At 36.4% G+C, this 15008-nt stretch overlaps 1 protein-coding gene across 1 annotated transcript in view; it reads left to right on the plus strand.

Annotated features, from left to right (window-relative positions):
* Positions 1–373: 373 nt before the first annotated feature.
* LOC142344415 (uncharacterized) overlaps positions 374–15008 on the plus strand; it is a 70664-nt gene continuing 56029 nt past the window's right edge. Inside the window, exons 1-4 of the mRNA XM_075396034.1 lie at positions 374–766; positions 1014–1160; positions 1228–3647; positions 4552–5339. Coding sequence (XP_075252149.1) covers positions 653–766; positions 1014–1160; positions 1228–3647; positions 4552–5339 — 3469 coding nt within the window. The 5' untranslated portion in view covers positions 374–652. The remainder of the gene's footprint in view (positions 767–1013; positions 1161–1227; positions 3648–4551; positions 5340–15008) is intronic.

Raw genomic sequence — 15008 nt, forward strand, 5'->3', positions numbered from 1 at the left:
TAATTATACAGTTCCGATTTCGGTCATTTTCACGTCGTCTTGATGAAATCTGTCGGCCAATTGGCGTGTCTTCTAATTTGTGTGTCGGCTAACACCCCTAGCCCCGAGACGACAAGTGGTTGCAATTTATAACATCTGATATCCAACAGAATTCAGTAGCATTCAATGAAGTGAGAACAGGTGTATTGGTCATCATTGAATCCTGCGACAATGCAAACTGATCTCCAATTGAGGGGTGGATTCTGGTTGACTTCATTGAAGAGGTCGATTAGGTTAGCTCCGCGAAATGAGAGGATGGTTACTCCGACTGCGCTGTCTTTGATATATTTTGTCTTGGATGTACCAATTACTAAATCTTGTGCATTCCTGGGCAGTATCTGTGCAGCAAATTGTCTCATCACCTGCAAAAATATGAAGCAGATTGAACCTTTGTCTAAACCCGGGAGAAAATCCCTTCAGCAATAGCTGAGAATTCAAATAACCACCAGGTTATACTGTTCCTACACATGCGTATTTTATTCTTGTTTATACAGTGTATGTAAATATATCTATGTGTAGGCTGTGTGTCTGTTAGTGTGCTCCTGTTTGCGCGGTAAATGTGTGTGAGGGCATCGCAATGCTTTTTTGCAGGATTTAATGTAATTGCACGCTAATGGCTGCATCGCCATTCCAGAAGCCTGGACGACGACACAACAGGCTTAGGACTGAAGCGATTCCATCGAAAGACCCGAAAGCCATTCCACTTTTTCTCTCCATTTTCAATTTCGTAAGCCGTTTTGGTAACTTCATTAGAAATCCAGTATCTTTTCCGTTTGCTCCTCCCTCAATGCATTATACACCCGCAATTACAGAGAAGGTTTCATTAGCCGATATTCATTGTACCAATATTACACGTGCGCTTGGGTTTGAAATTTCTATACATCCACTAAGATGCGGGGCACTAAGAGAAAGAAGGTTGAAATATTAACATTTTCCACATTAAGAAGTCTGAAATAATGCCTTTTCTTTTGCAGGACAGTTCTAGTGCCGAGCCCTTCGAGGGTTTTACCGATGACGACATCGCCCAGGTTGAAATCAATTTGCCCAAATTTTTCGGTTTGGAAAGCAATTCCATCGCGCCGTCAACCATACAATATCCTAGTTTGCCTAGTAACTCTCAGGTTGGATTTTGATTTCTAAAATGAGCCTTCAGAAGATATACTGTTTAAAAATGTTTTGTGTTTTCAGCTAATCGAGCCATCGGCAGAGTTGACTGTGGAATCGTATTCGTTTTTGGATAAAGAAATTGTTGCGACTGATCAGCATAGCCTAAATAAATCTATTGATATTGAGGAAAATGAATCTACCGGACCGTCTACAAGAACGCGTGTTGTCAAAGCTTCAAAGAAGCTACGAGAAGCAACTGAAAGTGATCTGATATTTGCACAATCAGTGGGCAACCGAAAGGTTTCCAAGTCAATTTCGGCTATTCTCAATGCCTCGTCGGGGTCTCGTGATAGCTTGAATAGCTCGCGTGAATCAATAAATGAATCGGCAACTACGCCAAGTTCTCTTTCAAGACACGATCAAGAACTTCTTCGAAGCGGTGAAGCTATTGATATCAGCCAAACTGGAAGTGCGACCAAAACTTGCGACACTTCCGAGAACAATGATGACAAAAGTGAGATCTCGTCTCCCAAACCACCACGATCCAACTTCAAGCGTGCCAAAGCTGTCAAATCGATAGCGGATACTACCACCAGCGATGTACCGCTTCCAAATGATGGAGCCGAGATCTCTCAAGGAGCCGTTTTGGAAGAAAAACACGACCTTTCAGAGAATGTTATAAGCTCGACATCCAATGATATCACAACCGCCTTAACATCAATTCCCAAGGAGCATAAAAGTGCTCTAACTGATACCGAAAACGAAGCCGCTGTCAGCAGTTCAAATCTGCCTGATGATGCTCACGTTGAAAGCAGTGTAACTCCTTCTGAAAGTGAAGCTGAACCAAGTGCTGAAACGCCTATGGTATCCGTTGATACAAAACGTGTTAGAGCTGAAATTGACTTGGAACTGAAAAGGCTCGTCGTTGGCGAATCAGACTTCATTAAAACTATATTGAAAGACCATTCACATACAACATTTGTAGATCTTCTTGGTAAGCCTAGAAACTTTAACCTTTGTTCTGAAGAAGCGAGAAGACATTACGTTGAAATGGCTATGTGGCTCACTAAGGAGGAATCCAAGAAAATGTCACCATTCAAACCCAAGTCTCCAGCTGTAACCTTCAGCCAAAGAATGACATCCAAAAAAGCTTTTCAGAAGTATAGAAATGCGCAAAGAAAGCGTGTTCTGACTGGCAATGAGTCAACAAGTATGGCAACTCAGTGGACCAAAGAGCAACCGAAGCGTGTGTTGGATTTCAATGCTGTAAAAGTTGAAGCTGAACAAGAGGAAGCTCCTGAGATAGAAGGCTCGAATGAAAGTTCCAAGCGAATAACAAGAGCTAGGCTGTTCAGTTCTCCTGCGAAAGCGGCAGAGGAGAGAAAGTGTTTGCATATGAACGAGCTGTACCGTGAAGAGCGAAAAAAGAAGCTGTCTGATTGCGTTCCTAGCACCTCAGCTATTCTAGGAGAGAAACTAGCAAAAACTATCAAGAGAAAAGTGATAAAGGTCGAAAAAGTGTCCCCTGCTAAGATTGAACCTGCGAGTTATGAGAAAAGTCCGAAAGGAACGGCTCAAAAAGAGCCCAGCTTGAAGATAGGCACTCAACCAGGCATTGTTGAAAAAAGTGCTGAATTAGATGATCAGAAAAAGTGGCCAATCAATACTGCAGAAAGTCTGGACTGCTATCTGTCAACATCGCCGGTCTGCAGTAGTTCTGGTGCTTCTCAGTATGGTTCTGACGGAACTTCAGACCCAAAACATGAATTGACCGAAGAGTCGAGACTGAAATCAATTGTGGGTCGAACTAAAAACGTTAGTCGGAACGATGCATTATTACTGGCGCCTGAAATGTTGAGAGTTCCTAAGCTGCGACTGAGCGCCATAGAAGATAAGTCGTTGTTAACCATCAAAGAGGAGCTACCAAGTGATGAAAATGAAGAATTTGTACCCGGTAATAAGGCGATGAAGATAAACAATAATATCCCGAACGCCTCAGTTAACAGTGGTAAAGCAGTTAATGAAACTGACGTTACAGATGATGAATCTACAAACAAAAGAAAGCGCCCTTCGAAAACTCAAATTGAGCCTGAGAAACCTGCAAAAATGCCACTTAGCTGTAAAACCGAAAAAGTTGATGTCGCCGAAAAATCAAAAAGACGCTCTGATCCGGATAATCTGAAGCTAACAAATGCTGGCAATAAACCTAATGTTGACTTAAGACTGGCTGATGACGATATAATGCAATGGGTGTCGAGAATTACGATAGGAGGTATTGGAAACATGATTGACAATTTGGGAATAACTGATGAAGAGATGCGTTATGCCAACTCATCTATGGCCTTGGAGTCCATGATAGAGGGATGTGGATTGTGTGATTGTTGTGCTATGGATTTGCAATGTCGTGAGTGTGCACAATGTGTGAATGGACGCGGAGATGGAATTCCGCCTTGTCCTTTGAAACAATGTTTACTCCATATCATGTTAAAGTACCTCAGAGGGTAAGTTCTTTTCTGTTGTATAATATGTTCAATGTATATTAAAACTGCCACGAGGTACAGAACTGGTTTGGCTTAATTTTAGAAATAATTTTGGAATTAAGTTTTTATGATCAGGCAAAATACGCTGTACCCTACTGCAGTCAGAGAAAAGCAACAGTGGACAATTTTTCTAATCTAAGCCGAGATATAATTCTTTCAAATTTCTACAGTCTCATTATCATCCAAATACGAAATTTAAGAAAACTCTGCTGACGAAACACGGGTTTGTCTTGCTGAAATGGGTTGAAATTTTCATGAGGCTGTTCTTGTCACCAACAGAATATTGTCTGTGAATTTTATATACAGCTGAAATGTGCATTCAGCTGAATAAATTTCAATACTTGCAAAGTTTTTTCATTTTGAAAAGTAATTGGTGATCTGAAACGGAGCTCTCAGTTGGTTATATACCATTGTTGAAGCAAAAAATGTTTTAAATTTCATCAAAGTTTGGTCCACTGGACATTTAATATTGCTCATGCATACATTTAATATAACTTCTCATCTGGAAAATTAAATTTTCCCAAACCAGTTCGTATAATATCAAAGATTCTGATTAATAATAACTCCGAATTGTGAATCATATTAAATCCCTTATTCACGCATGCTGAAATGGCTTCAAACTCTATTGGTTTTTCTGTTTTACTGGAGAAAATGAGCACATTGACCATTTTTCCTCAAATCTAATTTTTTAAAACTTGGATTTTTTCTTAAATTTATTCTGAAAATGGAGCAACAAAGAAAATCAGTGATTGAAATGGGTCATTACAAATGTGATATTTGGAGTTTGAAATTGAAAAAAACACCCTTGTTATTTTGAATGAGTTTTTACGCATACTTTTTAGAAGTGATCTTTTTTGCTGTCTAGGGATAATGACCTGAAATCAAAGTTGAGGGAGCTGTCAAAAATATGGATAGTCACTCGGAAGACGGAGCAACTGGTCACGAATATCTTATTTCTCCGGAAGTGTATCACATCTTTATCTGACTGTCTACCTACCGACCAACCAGTCGCCTTTGAAGCCTCCAAAGATGTGTCACTTGAACCTTCTGTTTCCGATGAAAAGATAGGAAAGATTAAATCGTCCTCCAGATCAAAGGGAAATAAATCGACAGCTTCTTCGAAGTCATCCAAAAACCAGGCTGCCGCTAGTGGGAACATATTCGCGCTACTGGGTCAAAAGCTGGCCAGCTCAAGGAAAAGACCAAATTCGAACAGCAGTGCTGCAAAGTCTAATAGCAGAGAACCAACAGAAAAGCAAGAAATAAAAGCTGCGCCTCATAGTAAAATCCGTTCTTCAATGGAAGCAAATGAGGTTGTTCTGGAAAAAGTCAAGACGGAGTCGATGTGCGAGGTTCCACCACCGAAAGTTCTGGTCCTGGAAGCAAATTCATCAGTTGATAAAACGAAACTAGTGGACGAGCCAAATGTGTACATAATTGAACCTCCTAAAAAGGTGAAGCCATTATTTGAGGCATTGCTGGACTTCGATCGTCTATCAGAATCAACTGCTTCTTCATCCATGTCAGCTGATGACCAGGTGCTAGATTGGGTTACAGTTGAAGTGGCTGAAATTGAAGTCAGAGCGTTTGCCGAAGAACTCATCTCCCGCCACAATAAGGACCCCTTCATTCCTCAGCGTCTTCTACAGCAAGGTGTGTAAAGAGTCTAGATGCACATACATGTCGCAATAGCAGAAGACTTGATTTGCCGGTGGCGTTGTATACTTACAGTTCTCCAAAAAATTAAGCGAATTTGACCAAATTGCTCTGTTTCTTCCTTAGCTCTTCAACTGATTAATAGCCGCCCTCATCTTCTCAGCCGGCTATTATAGCGCTCCTTTTACAATTCAAAGAATTTGAATTTATTGGGGCGCTGTCTTTTTTCAAGAGCTGTTCACACATTTTCATGATTTTTGAAGTCAAATGGGAGTAGTGATTTTGGTCACGCCGAAACAGGAAGTGGAGCGAAAGTTTAAAGTAGAATGAGAAAACGCTGTTTGAACAAAAATTCGCTTTCTCGCTAGTGGTTTTTTTGTTCACATGAGGCAATTTCACTTTGATTTTTTACTGTTATTACGATTTTTTGGATCGGATTTTTTTCTAATTGGTTTTCCCATTCCATTCATAGTCAGTTATAGGTCTAGTATTCTGTTTAGTCAATGAAAATTCTTTGAATTGTACGTCAGGACTTGCCCTGCTATGTTTTTTTTTACTTCGTCGATCTTTTTTTCGCGTTACCCATTTTGCCGCTTTTTCGACACTTTGCGTGAAATCTTTTTGACTTTTCTAGGCTGATTTCACTCTTCTGTCATTGCGCTCAAAGTCCTTTTAAACAGCAGCTGCTCAGCAAAGCAATTCAAAATGAAGAGAATCAGTATAAAAGAATGAAAGTCAGAAATAGAAACGGGATAAACCCATAAAGCCCATTTTTAGATGCCCGGTACTTTGTTCTCATAAGTTTTCGTAACTATCTATAATGCTTATTGGTATTGATACTAGACCCTTTAGCCTCTCACTGAGAGACCGGAGCAGGTTCAATTACGAAATGACATCAAGATAAATCGCACTTAAAAATGTTATTATACAAAAATCAATTTTTGTTGATATTTTCTTTTCTTTCAATCCCAATAGAATTATGGAATTCAACGGCGGCTATTTTCCGGCAATCTGCCGGGTATGTTTGCCTGTATTGCCTCTCCACTTTTTTCTTTATCATTTATTTTGTGCATTTTTACTAAACAAAGCAGTAAGTTTTCGAATGGAAAACAATTCTCTGCGCTGGCTACTGAACAAAATTGAATACGAGAAGAGTGCTTGTAGTTTGCAAAACGGAGTTTGTAGCATATATTAGAGCTGTGGTCTTTTCACGACTCGAAGAGTAGTATTTTATTCTGCAGGTTTTTTACGACTCAAAGAGTATTGATATTCTCTCTTCATTTTTAGCTGAAGGAAGTTGGCTCATGACTTGAACTTTTACTTGTTTCTTTTTGAACATTGACTTCAGTTTTCCAACTTTGACTGTAGCAGTAGCTAAGGTGCTTGTACATAGAGCTGCTGGTAATATTCAAGGTCATTTTGAGAGATTTTGATCCCATATCAGTCCCTCCTCCCTGTGCACACCCCACCCACCTTCCACCCCTGCCTAACAAACCCCCACTACCCCCACCTACCTTTCCCGATAAGCTATCTCCCCCAACCGCACCTACTCATAGCCCCAATTAAACACTATAGTTTTCTTAGGCAATTAAATTTTGGTTTTTTGTATTTCCACTTCTTCCTTGATAGTACTGAATTGAATAAGCTTTTTAAAGTTTCTATATAGCATGGCTCTCTACCGGTTTTTGTAATTGCTCTCGAATGAGAAGCAATTATTGTAAACGTGTGTCTTTTTTACGCAGCGTTTTCGCGTGAACGTTTTTGCGCTTTTCTAGAATAATTTTTGATTACTCAGGTGACTTTTTACGCTCTTGATTTTTCGAGTGACTTCAATTGCTCTCACTCCGAAATAATATTTTTTGTTCAGAAACAAGTTTGTTCATGGCTTGAACTTTTACTTTTGTATTCGAATTTTAACTTCTGTTTTAGAACGTTAGGTTCTATTTTCGAACATTAGCTTTAGCAGTAGCTTAGATGCCTGTACATAGTTATTAGGAACTGCTAGTAACATTCAAGGTCAATGGTTCATTTTGAGAAGTTCAAATAACATTGCTTCTCCCTAACCAAACTAATGATAACCCCTACGTATCCCCAACCTTCCTGCATCACCCCCCGTCTAAATAACCGCACTTATCCTCCAACCACCTACCCACAGCACCTATCCGCTTCCCCAACCTACCTACCCCAGCTTAAGTATCTGCCAAACCTACCTATCCTCCTACCTACAAACGCCAGGCAGGCTGCCCCCTCCTCACACTCTCGCACATACCTGCAAAGATGTGTCTATTTATTATATTTTATTAGGCGCATAAATTATTTTGTATCTTTTTTATTTTACGAGAAGGATTGCACGAGTCTTCGTTTCGCTTTCGCTATGCTAGCGGCAAAAGTTTTTGTGCTATTATTCGCTTGGCAATTTTTCGATTTTTCTGACCCTTTTGACTTTGCGTCCATCAAAACAGGTAAACACCAGAGGCATTAAGTTCTCTCAGAGTCTTAGGACTCGCTAGTCTCCAAGTATGCGGTCCACCGAAGCAGTTTAAGAGACATAAAATTATGATGCGTTGTTCTCAGAGCTTGACCCTTCTGCAATTCCCCATTCCACCACCCCCGCTCTACATTATTCCATCCATAACTCCGAACACTCGACCCTCCACCTGTGATCACACTTGTGTATTTTGTAGCAATTATATCAGTTTTGTTGGTCGTTGTTAAATTTCTCATACTTTATTTTTTCTAACCAATACTTTCTATTTTTTCTTTGTCACTTTTTGTCAAGAGGAATGTTTTAAACTGGTAAAGCGCGAGGGCGTTGATTTGCTGAGCAGCTCTTTTTGAGCTTTACCAAGCAGGCAATTTCATGGTGTGAAGGGCGCTCTTCTCACCCTCCACTTTTATCGCGTGCTAAAATTTCAAAGCATTATAGCTTGGTCTTTGGAGTAGGTTTGACTTATTGTTCCGACCCCACTTGTAGGGGAAGGATCTATATACTCAAATGGTTTTTTTTGTTTAGTCAATTTTGGCCGATCGATATATTCTCGTAGAGAAATGCGAGTGGTATCATTAAAAAGCTCGTCCAGCCTAGAATTTGAAATAAAAAAAGATTTTTTTGAATTTCGTATTTTTCGAGGAGTTATCGAGGATTGAAGTTTTGTGTGAACACGTGATATTTGGTATGATTTCGTTCACTTTTAGTGTAATTTTTCTTCAAATTCTGATCTTTTCTTTAAAAATTTTTCATTCAAAATTACATTTCACACCACAAGAGGAATCAATTTCGTAATCCTAATACACGAAAGGTGATAAAAAGGTGATAAATAGTTCTGGACTCATAAGGAAGTTTACTAAAAAAAAATTCGAATTCTATTTGAGAGCTGTTTTTTTTAGAAAATTTCATATTTTTTTAGGTCACCTAGAGACTGATCACATTTCATATCGATGTTTGGTTAATGGTAAACTTGATTTACAGTAAAATGACGCCTAGTGAACAAAAAACACGTTTTCGAGGAATCGCACATGTTTTTTATGGCTTCGACTCTGAGCTTTTGTAATTTTTAATGAAATTTTGATTTTCTTTTTGAGGTTTAACTGAATTTTTGGATCGCTATGGCATAGAAAGTGTAATGGGTTTCGTAATGAACATTAGTGAAGCTATTCAGTGCGTTGATTGGACAGCTAATGGCTGTTAAGACTTTATATATAATTTTTCTAATTTTTTTTTAAGCATTAACCGATCATAAACTTATTTCTGTTCACTGTAAGTCAGCCTCAGTACTGACAGGATCCCCATCCTTTCTACTACAACCAAAACTAATCTGTTTTATCTTCTAACTATTGGCTTAATTACTTCGATGCCACAAGATTTCAAAAACATTTTTAAAGTTTTTGGATTTTTTTCGTATTGAGTACTTTTGAAATTTTATCACGTTATTCTAATTTGGATAGTTCCCGTTGGTTTAGAGAAGACGTTCAATGGATCATAGATAAAGTTTTCAGAGGAAAGCTCTTGGTTTAAATGGCTTTGACATTTTCTTCTCGCACTTCTCTACTGATTTTTTGGTTTTTGCCTGTATTTGTTGTTGTTGTCATAGTCATAAGACAAATTGTGATATCTTATTGATAACACAAGCATGACAAACATCTTTGTCCCTCTATCGAGTCATGACTGATCTTATTTATTGACTTCTGTTCAAAGCTATTGAATTTATTGTCTATTAAGACTTTAAAAATAATTTTTCAAATAATTTTTTTGAACATTAACCAATTTTAAACTTATTTTCATGATTTGTAAGAAGTTCTCAGTAATGACCAGAACCCTTTCCTTTCTTTCTAAAGCAATCTAAAATATTTTCTTTGCCGTTTTTTCTAACTCCTGGTTTTATGGCTTCGATGCCACAAGATTTCAAAAAAATTTGAATTTTTGGATTTTTTTGTATATTTGGTTCCTGTTGAAATCATCACATTATTCTAATATTGATAGCTCCCATTGGTGTTGAGAAGACGTTAACTGGAGCATAGATAAAGTTTGATATTGAAAGATATTGTTTAAATGGCTCCGACACATTCTTCTCGCACTTTTCTAATGAATTATTGGTTTCTGTATTTGTTTTTGTTCTCATAGTCATCAGACTTATTGTGATATCTTATTGATTACCAATGCATGACAAACATCTTTCTCCTTCTATCGAGTCATGACTGATCTTATTTATTGACTTCTGTTCAAAGCTATTGAATTTATTGTCTATTAAAACTTTTAAAATAATTTTTCAAAAATTTTTTTTGAGCATTAACCAATTTTAAACCTATTTTCATGATTTGTAAGAAGTTCTCAGTAATGACCAGAACCCTTTCCTTTCTTTCTACAGCAATCTAAAATATTTCCTTTACCGTTTTTTCTAACTCCTGGTTTTATGGCTTCGATGCCACAAGATTTCAAAAAAATTTGAATTTTTGGATTTTTTTGTATATTTGGTTGCTGTTGAAATCATCACAGTATTCTAATATTGATAGCTCCCATTGGTGTTGAGAAGACGTTAACTGGAGCATAGATAAATTTTGATATTGAAAGATATTGTTTAAATGGCTCCGACACATTCTTCTCGCACTTTTCTAATGAATTATTGGTTTCTGTATTTGTTTTTGTTCTCATAGTCATCAGACTTATTGTGATATCTTATTGATTACCAATGCATGACAAACATCTTTCTCCTTCTATCGAGTCATGACTGAGCATATTTGTTGACTTCTGTTGAAAGGTATTGAATTTAATGGCTGTTAAGACTTCAAAAATAATTTTTCGAAACAAATTTTTGAATATTAACCAATCGTCAACTTATCTTCGTGAACTGTACGAACGTCTAACTAATTACCGGAACTCCTTCTATCCTACTTCAAAAACAATAACCTAATTTGCGGCTTTATCTTTTAATTATTGGTTTGATAAAAATCGATGCGCGAGTTTTCATAAACTTTTTCGACATTTGGAAAAATTTTAGACTTGTTTTTGGTTCTTCTGAAATCTCATCACGTTATCCTTTTACTGTTAGTTTTAAGTGGCTCAGAAAGTACGTTCAATGGATCATAGATAAGGTTTTCAAAGAAAGCTTATGGTTTAAATGGCTTCGACAATTTCGCACTTTTCTACTGAATTTTTTTGTTTTGCCTGTTTTTGTTCTTGTTTTCTTGTAATGACTTATTGTAATGTCTTATCGTATTGATGACTTGTCAATGAAAAATTTCTTTGTCGTTCAATCGAGGCATAACTCTTATGCTCTCATCGAGCGCTTCTATTGCCTTTCGCTGAATGCAATTGAGTTTATTGGCGTTGATACTAACGGTTTTCTCAGAAATTTCGTGGTTTTAATGTAGTTGTTCATATTTATTGATATTTTGAATTCATATTGAAGAAAAGAATCTCAAGTTGTTTAAATTAGTGGATTATAGAAAAGTCATTAACGAAAAATTATTTTTTAAAGGCTTCGACACTTTTCTCGCTCAATTTTTTTAATTAGCTTTTTTTTGCCTATTTTTAAATATTTAGGTAGGCGTAAAATGCTGACCGGTCTCAAAAGCTTGTAATTGAGTATTCAAGGATTGTTGTTACCCGATTCGGTTATTTTATAGCGAATAGTCTCAAAGTTTATGATATTATACATTTTCAATGATTTTTTTAAACTTTTCAGTTTTTGTTGTTTTTTTTTCGTCAACTTGTAGCTTATTCTCATCATTGAGAGGTCTCATTCAATTTCTTGTATTCGAAAATGTTAAATGTCTAGTGGTATCATGTCGTAACTGATGTTTTGTTTGTGGACAATATGCGTTTAAATAAAAGTTTTAGGGGTGTACTTGTGTTTCTTTTTCTCTTCTTTTAGCACGTTCGCGTAATAACAGATCCCAATGATTTTCAAATGTGGCCCAAATGCACATATTTAATCTTTCAGTTTATTTTTAGTTGCATTAGTTTGAATGAAATTGGAAGGAAGAATACATAGTATTCAGTTAATAGCTATTGATTTTATTGGCTTCAAAAATTTGTGTTTTCGCAAATTGTTTAATTTTTTGAGTTTTTCTGCTTCTGTAGTGCGTTCCTATGGCTTAATCTAACCAACGACAGGTCCTATTGTTTTCCTAATGCATGTTTAGTAATTTTTTCAAGAATTGTTTTGTTAAAAGCTAATGATATTTAAGACTTGGTTTAAAAAAAGTTGATTGATTTTTCATTTTCGCCTTATTATTTCCTTTTGTCGACTTTGTTACCTAGTCTCATTAAGGAAAATTGTCATCTGCTGTATAGTATGGACAGAGTAATTTTGTGCAGTTAAGTTTTTATACGATTGCATTTTGGCGTTGTTACTAGGTGCGTTCAAATTTAGATGCTTAGTTTTTGCCGTGAAATTTTTGTTTTTGCTTCTTTTGTTGTTTGTTTTTTTTCCTGTAGTTTTTTCAATGAAAGATCTCGTCAGCGCTGTAATGAGGCATGGCATTATGTAACTCAATAGGTAGTTGGGTTTTTAAACGTTTTTTAAAACTCAAACATCTCTTTTTATTATCTCTTCTTTTGGTTTACAATTAAGTCAAAAGTGTAGATGAGCTCGGGTCGGAACATCATGTGCAAAAGCACTTTAACGAGCATCCTTGTTTAAACAATTATCAGTCTTTTACATGCAATTTTTGGCTGTTAATTGCAGTTCCGAGGTTTTTAACCCTTTTCAGTTGTTATTTTCTTCGTTTACTTTGTGATCCTGGGGTATTTTATTGCGTGAACTCAGTCTATATCATGTTGCATACGACACCTATTGATGTGATTGATATCAATTTAGGTTGTTTTTGTGAGGACCTTTGGTTAAGTAAACCAAATTTTGCCTAATTTTATCTAATTTTATTTTGGAATAAAAAAATAACTGATAATTTTTTCAAGTGAGCGAAAAATTTGAAAATTAAACAAAATAACGCCAAGTTTGGTTAGTTTAAGCAAATTTCTTGTACAAACAAACCAACCTATATTCAAAAATTCACAATATCATGGCAAACCAAATTTCCTATGCAAAACAACACTTTGATACAATTAAATGCAATCGGTTACATGCAACATGAAAAACCAAGATCATGAAAACGCCTGTCCAGAAGAGTGGAGGTTGTTGCCACAGATGAAAGTTTGTTTGCCCTTCAGTTTTCAAGACAAAGAATTTTTCTGCAATTTGCCGTTCTTTTTTGTATATTTTCTCAGTGTAATATTTTTCGGGGCTCTTTCTGCTCTTAGTTGTTCATTGAGTGAACAGACAGTAGATCATAAGGCTTGCTGATAATTAGATTATTTGGAATCGTATCTTGTTGACAGTTTTGAATTTAAAGAATTTGGCAATTTTTGTTTTTCGGTTATTTAGGAGCGTGAATGCAAATTGAAATATTGCATCATAAAAGCTTTTCTTCGTTTAAAACATTTTTAAAACGGTGTTCAATAAAACGATAAGACAATGTTTTTCAAATAAGTGTTTAATGTGCATACTGATTGTTTCGAATTTTTAAATCAGCTTTTATGCAATCATATTTTGCTTTTTTAAATTGCTCTCCTATAGTTTGAAATGATTATTTGGAATTGTATATCTTTTTATATGCAAAATTTCCCCTTGACCATTTGCGCTTTTGTGCTAGAACATTCTTTGATTTCTCAAGCTAATTTTTCACGCTTCTCTTCATCATCTTTGAGTGATCTTAATTGCGTTCACTCCTAAGTACAATTTGTTGGTAAAGTAAAAGTGACAATACAGGGACTTTTAGACCACTGGTGAAGGCTATAAGGATAGGACTCCGGAGGGCGCGGGATCGTATCCCACCATGGATGGATGTTTTTGCACCAATAAACAAATTTATCCTAAAATTGTCCCGCCTATCTTTTGAGAGCACTTTGTCCGAGGGTAGTCGGTTTACGTTTACGACTTGTTAGTGGGGTCAGTTTTGAATCGTATCGGAGCGCGTTTTTTCTGCAGTAAATAATTTTTGGTGACATGACTCATGACTTATCTGAATCTCAAAATAACTTTCCTGACTCTACCATTGACTTTAATTACTTTAATTTCTTGATTAAGGGTCAAATGATGATGCCTCGAGCTTTTTCAAGGTTATTTTGGGGCCAGCTTCCAAAAATGAGATCTGAAAACATAATTTTGATAGTAGCTTCTCATAGTCTAAAGCAATTTGGGACAGCATGCTTTTTGTTTTTTTTGTGTATTTTTTCGCTGTCATTTTGAGACTACATGTCTATGTACAAAGCTATTGCAGTTTTTGACTATGTGCAAAGCTATCGGGCGGTTTTTTTTTCGGGCGGTCTGCTAGCTACGCAGTTCACTGCTTGATTTGGTTCATTTAGTTTTCAACAGAACGAGTCAAGATTTGTTTCCGGTGTGTGTTGGCTCTTTTTTTCGTGCTTTAATTTTCACTTAAGTTTTTATAGCTGTGAAGCTATATATTGCGGTACTCTTGGTTTTTGTTCGGCGCTCTTTTTTCGTTTTACTTTTTGCCCAAAGTAAAGCTGAAGAATTTTTTTTCTCAATGGCTTCTTCCTCTCACTAACGGCATTTGCGCTCGACGTCATTTCTCTCTCTCTCTCTCTCTCTCTCTCTCTCTTTAGACAAAGTTTTTAGGTCTTTGTGTGATTTGATTTTGAGCATAGTTGACTTGCTCTTTGAAACTTAAGTTAGTTAAATGTCAAAGGAGCTTATTGGTGTACTAAAGGTCTTTAATGAAAAGGCTTCTGTGGAATGAATTTTTACAAGCTTTATTAGTTTATCGCTGAATGTTTTTGGATAGCTTTTTAAGCAGTGTTGATAACTTTTTGCAACTTAAATATGTATCTATTTCTATCTATATTATATAACACGCAAGTCTATTTCTTTCGCTGCCATTCCGCAATCTGCCGGCTATTTTTTTGCTTTACAATGTTACATTTTTTATTTTTGAATGCCTGCTTGTCTCTCTATAACTGTTTCAACTTTTAGTTTACTGAATGGAGTGATACAATAAATTTTGCTTTGGTAAATTGTGCTGAATCCAATGAAATGAGATTAACCAAAGTTTTCATGTCATCAACACAAATTGCATCAGGTTATTGGCGTTCTTTCACTGGTATTGGTTCCTAAAAGCAGCTCAATTTAGAAGTCGTGTTCAGTA

Source organism: Convolutriloba macropyga, chromosome 8, assembly GCF_964194025.1.
Source record: "Convolutriloba macropyga chromosome 8, txConMacr16.3, whole genome shotgun sequence".
Taxonomy (NCBI): Eukaryota; Metazoa; Xenacoelomorpha; order Acoela; family Convolutidae; genus Convolutriloba; species Convolutriloba macropyga.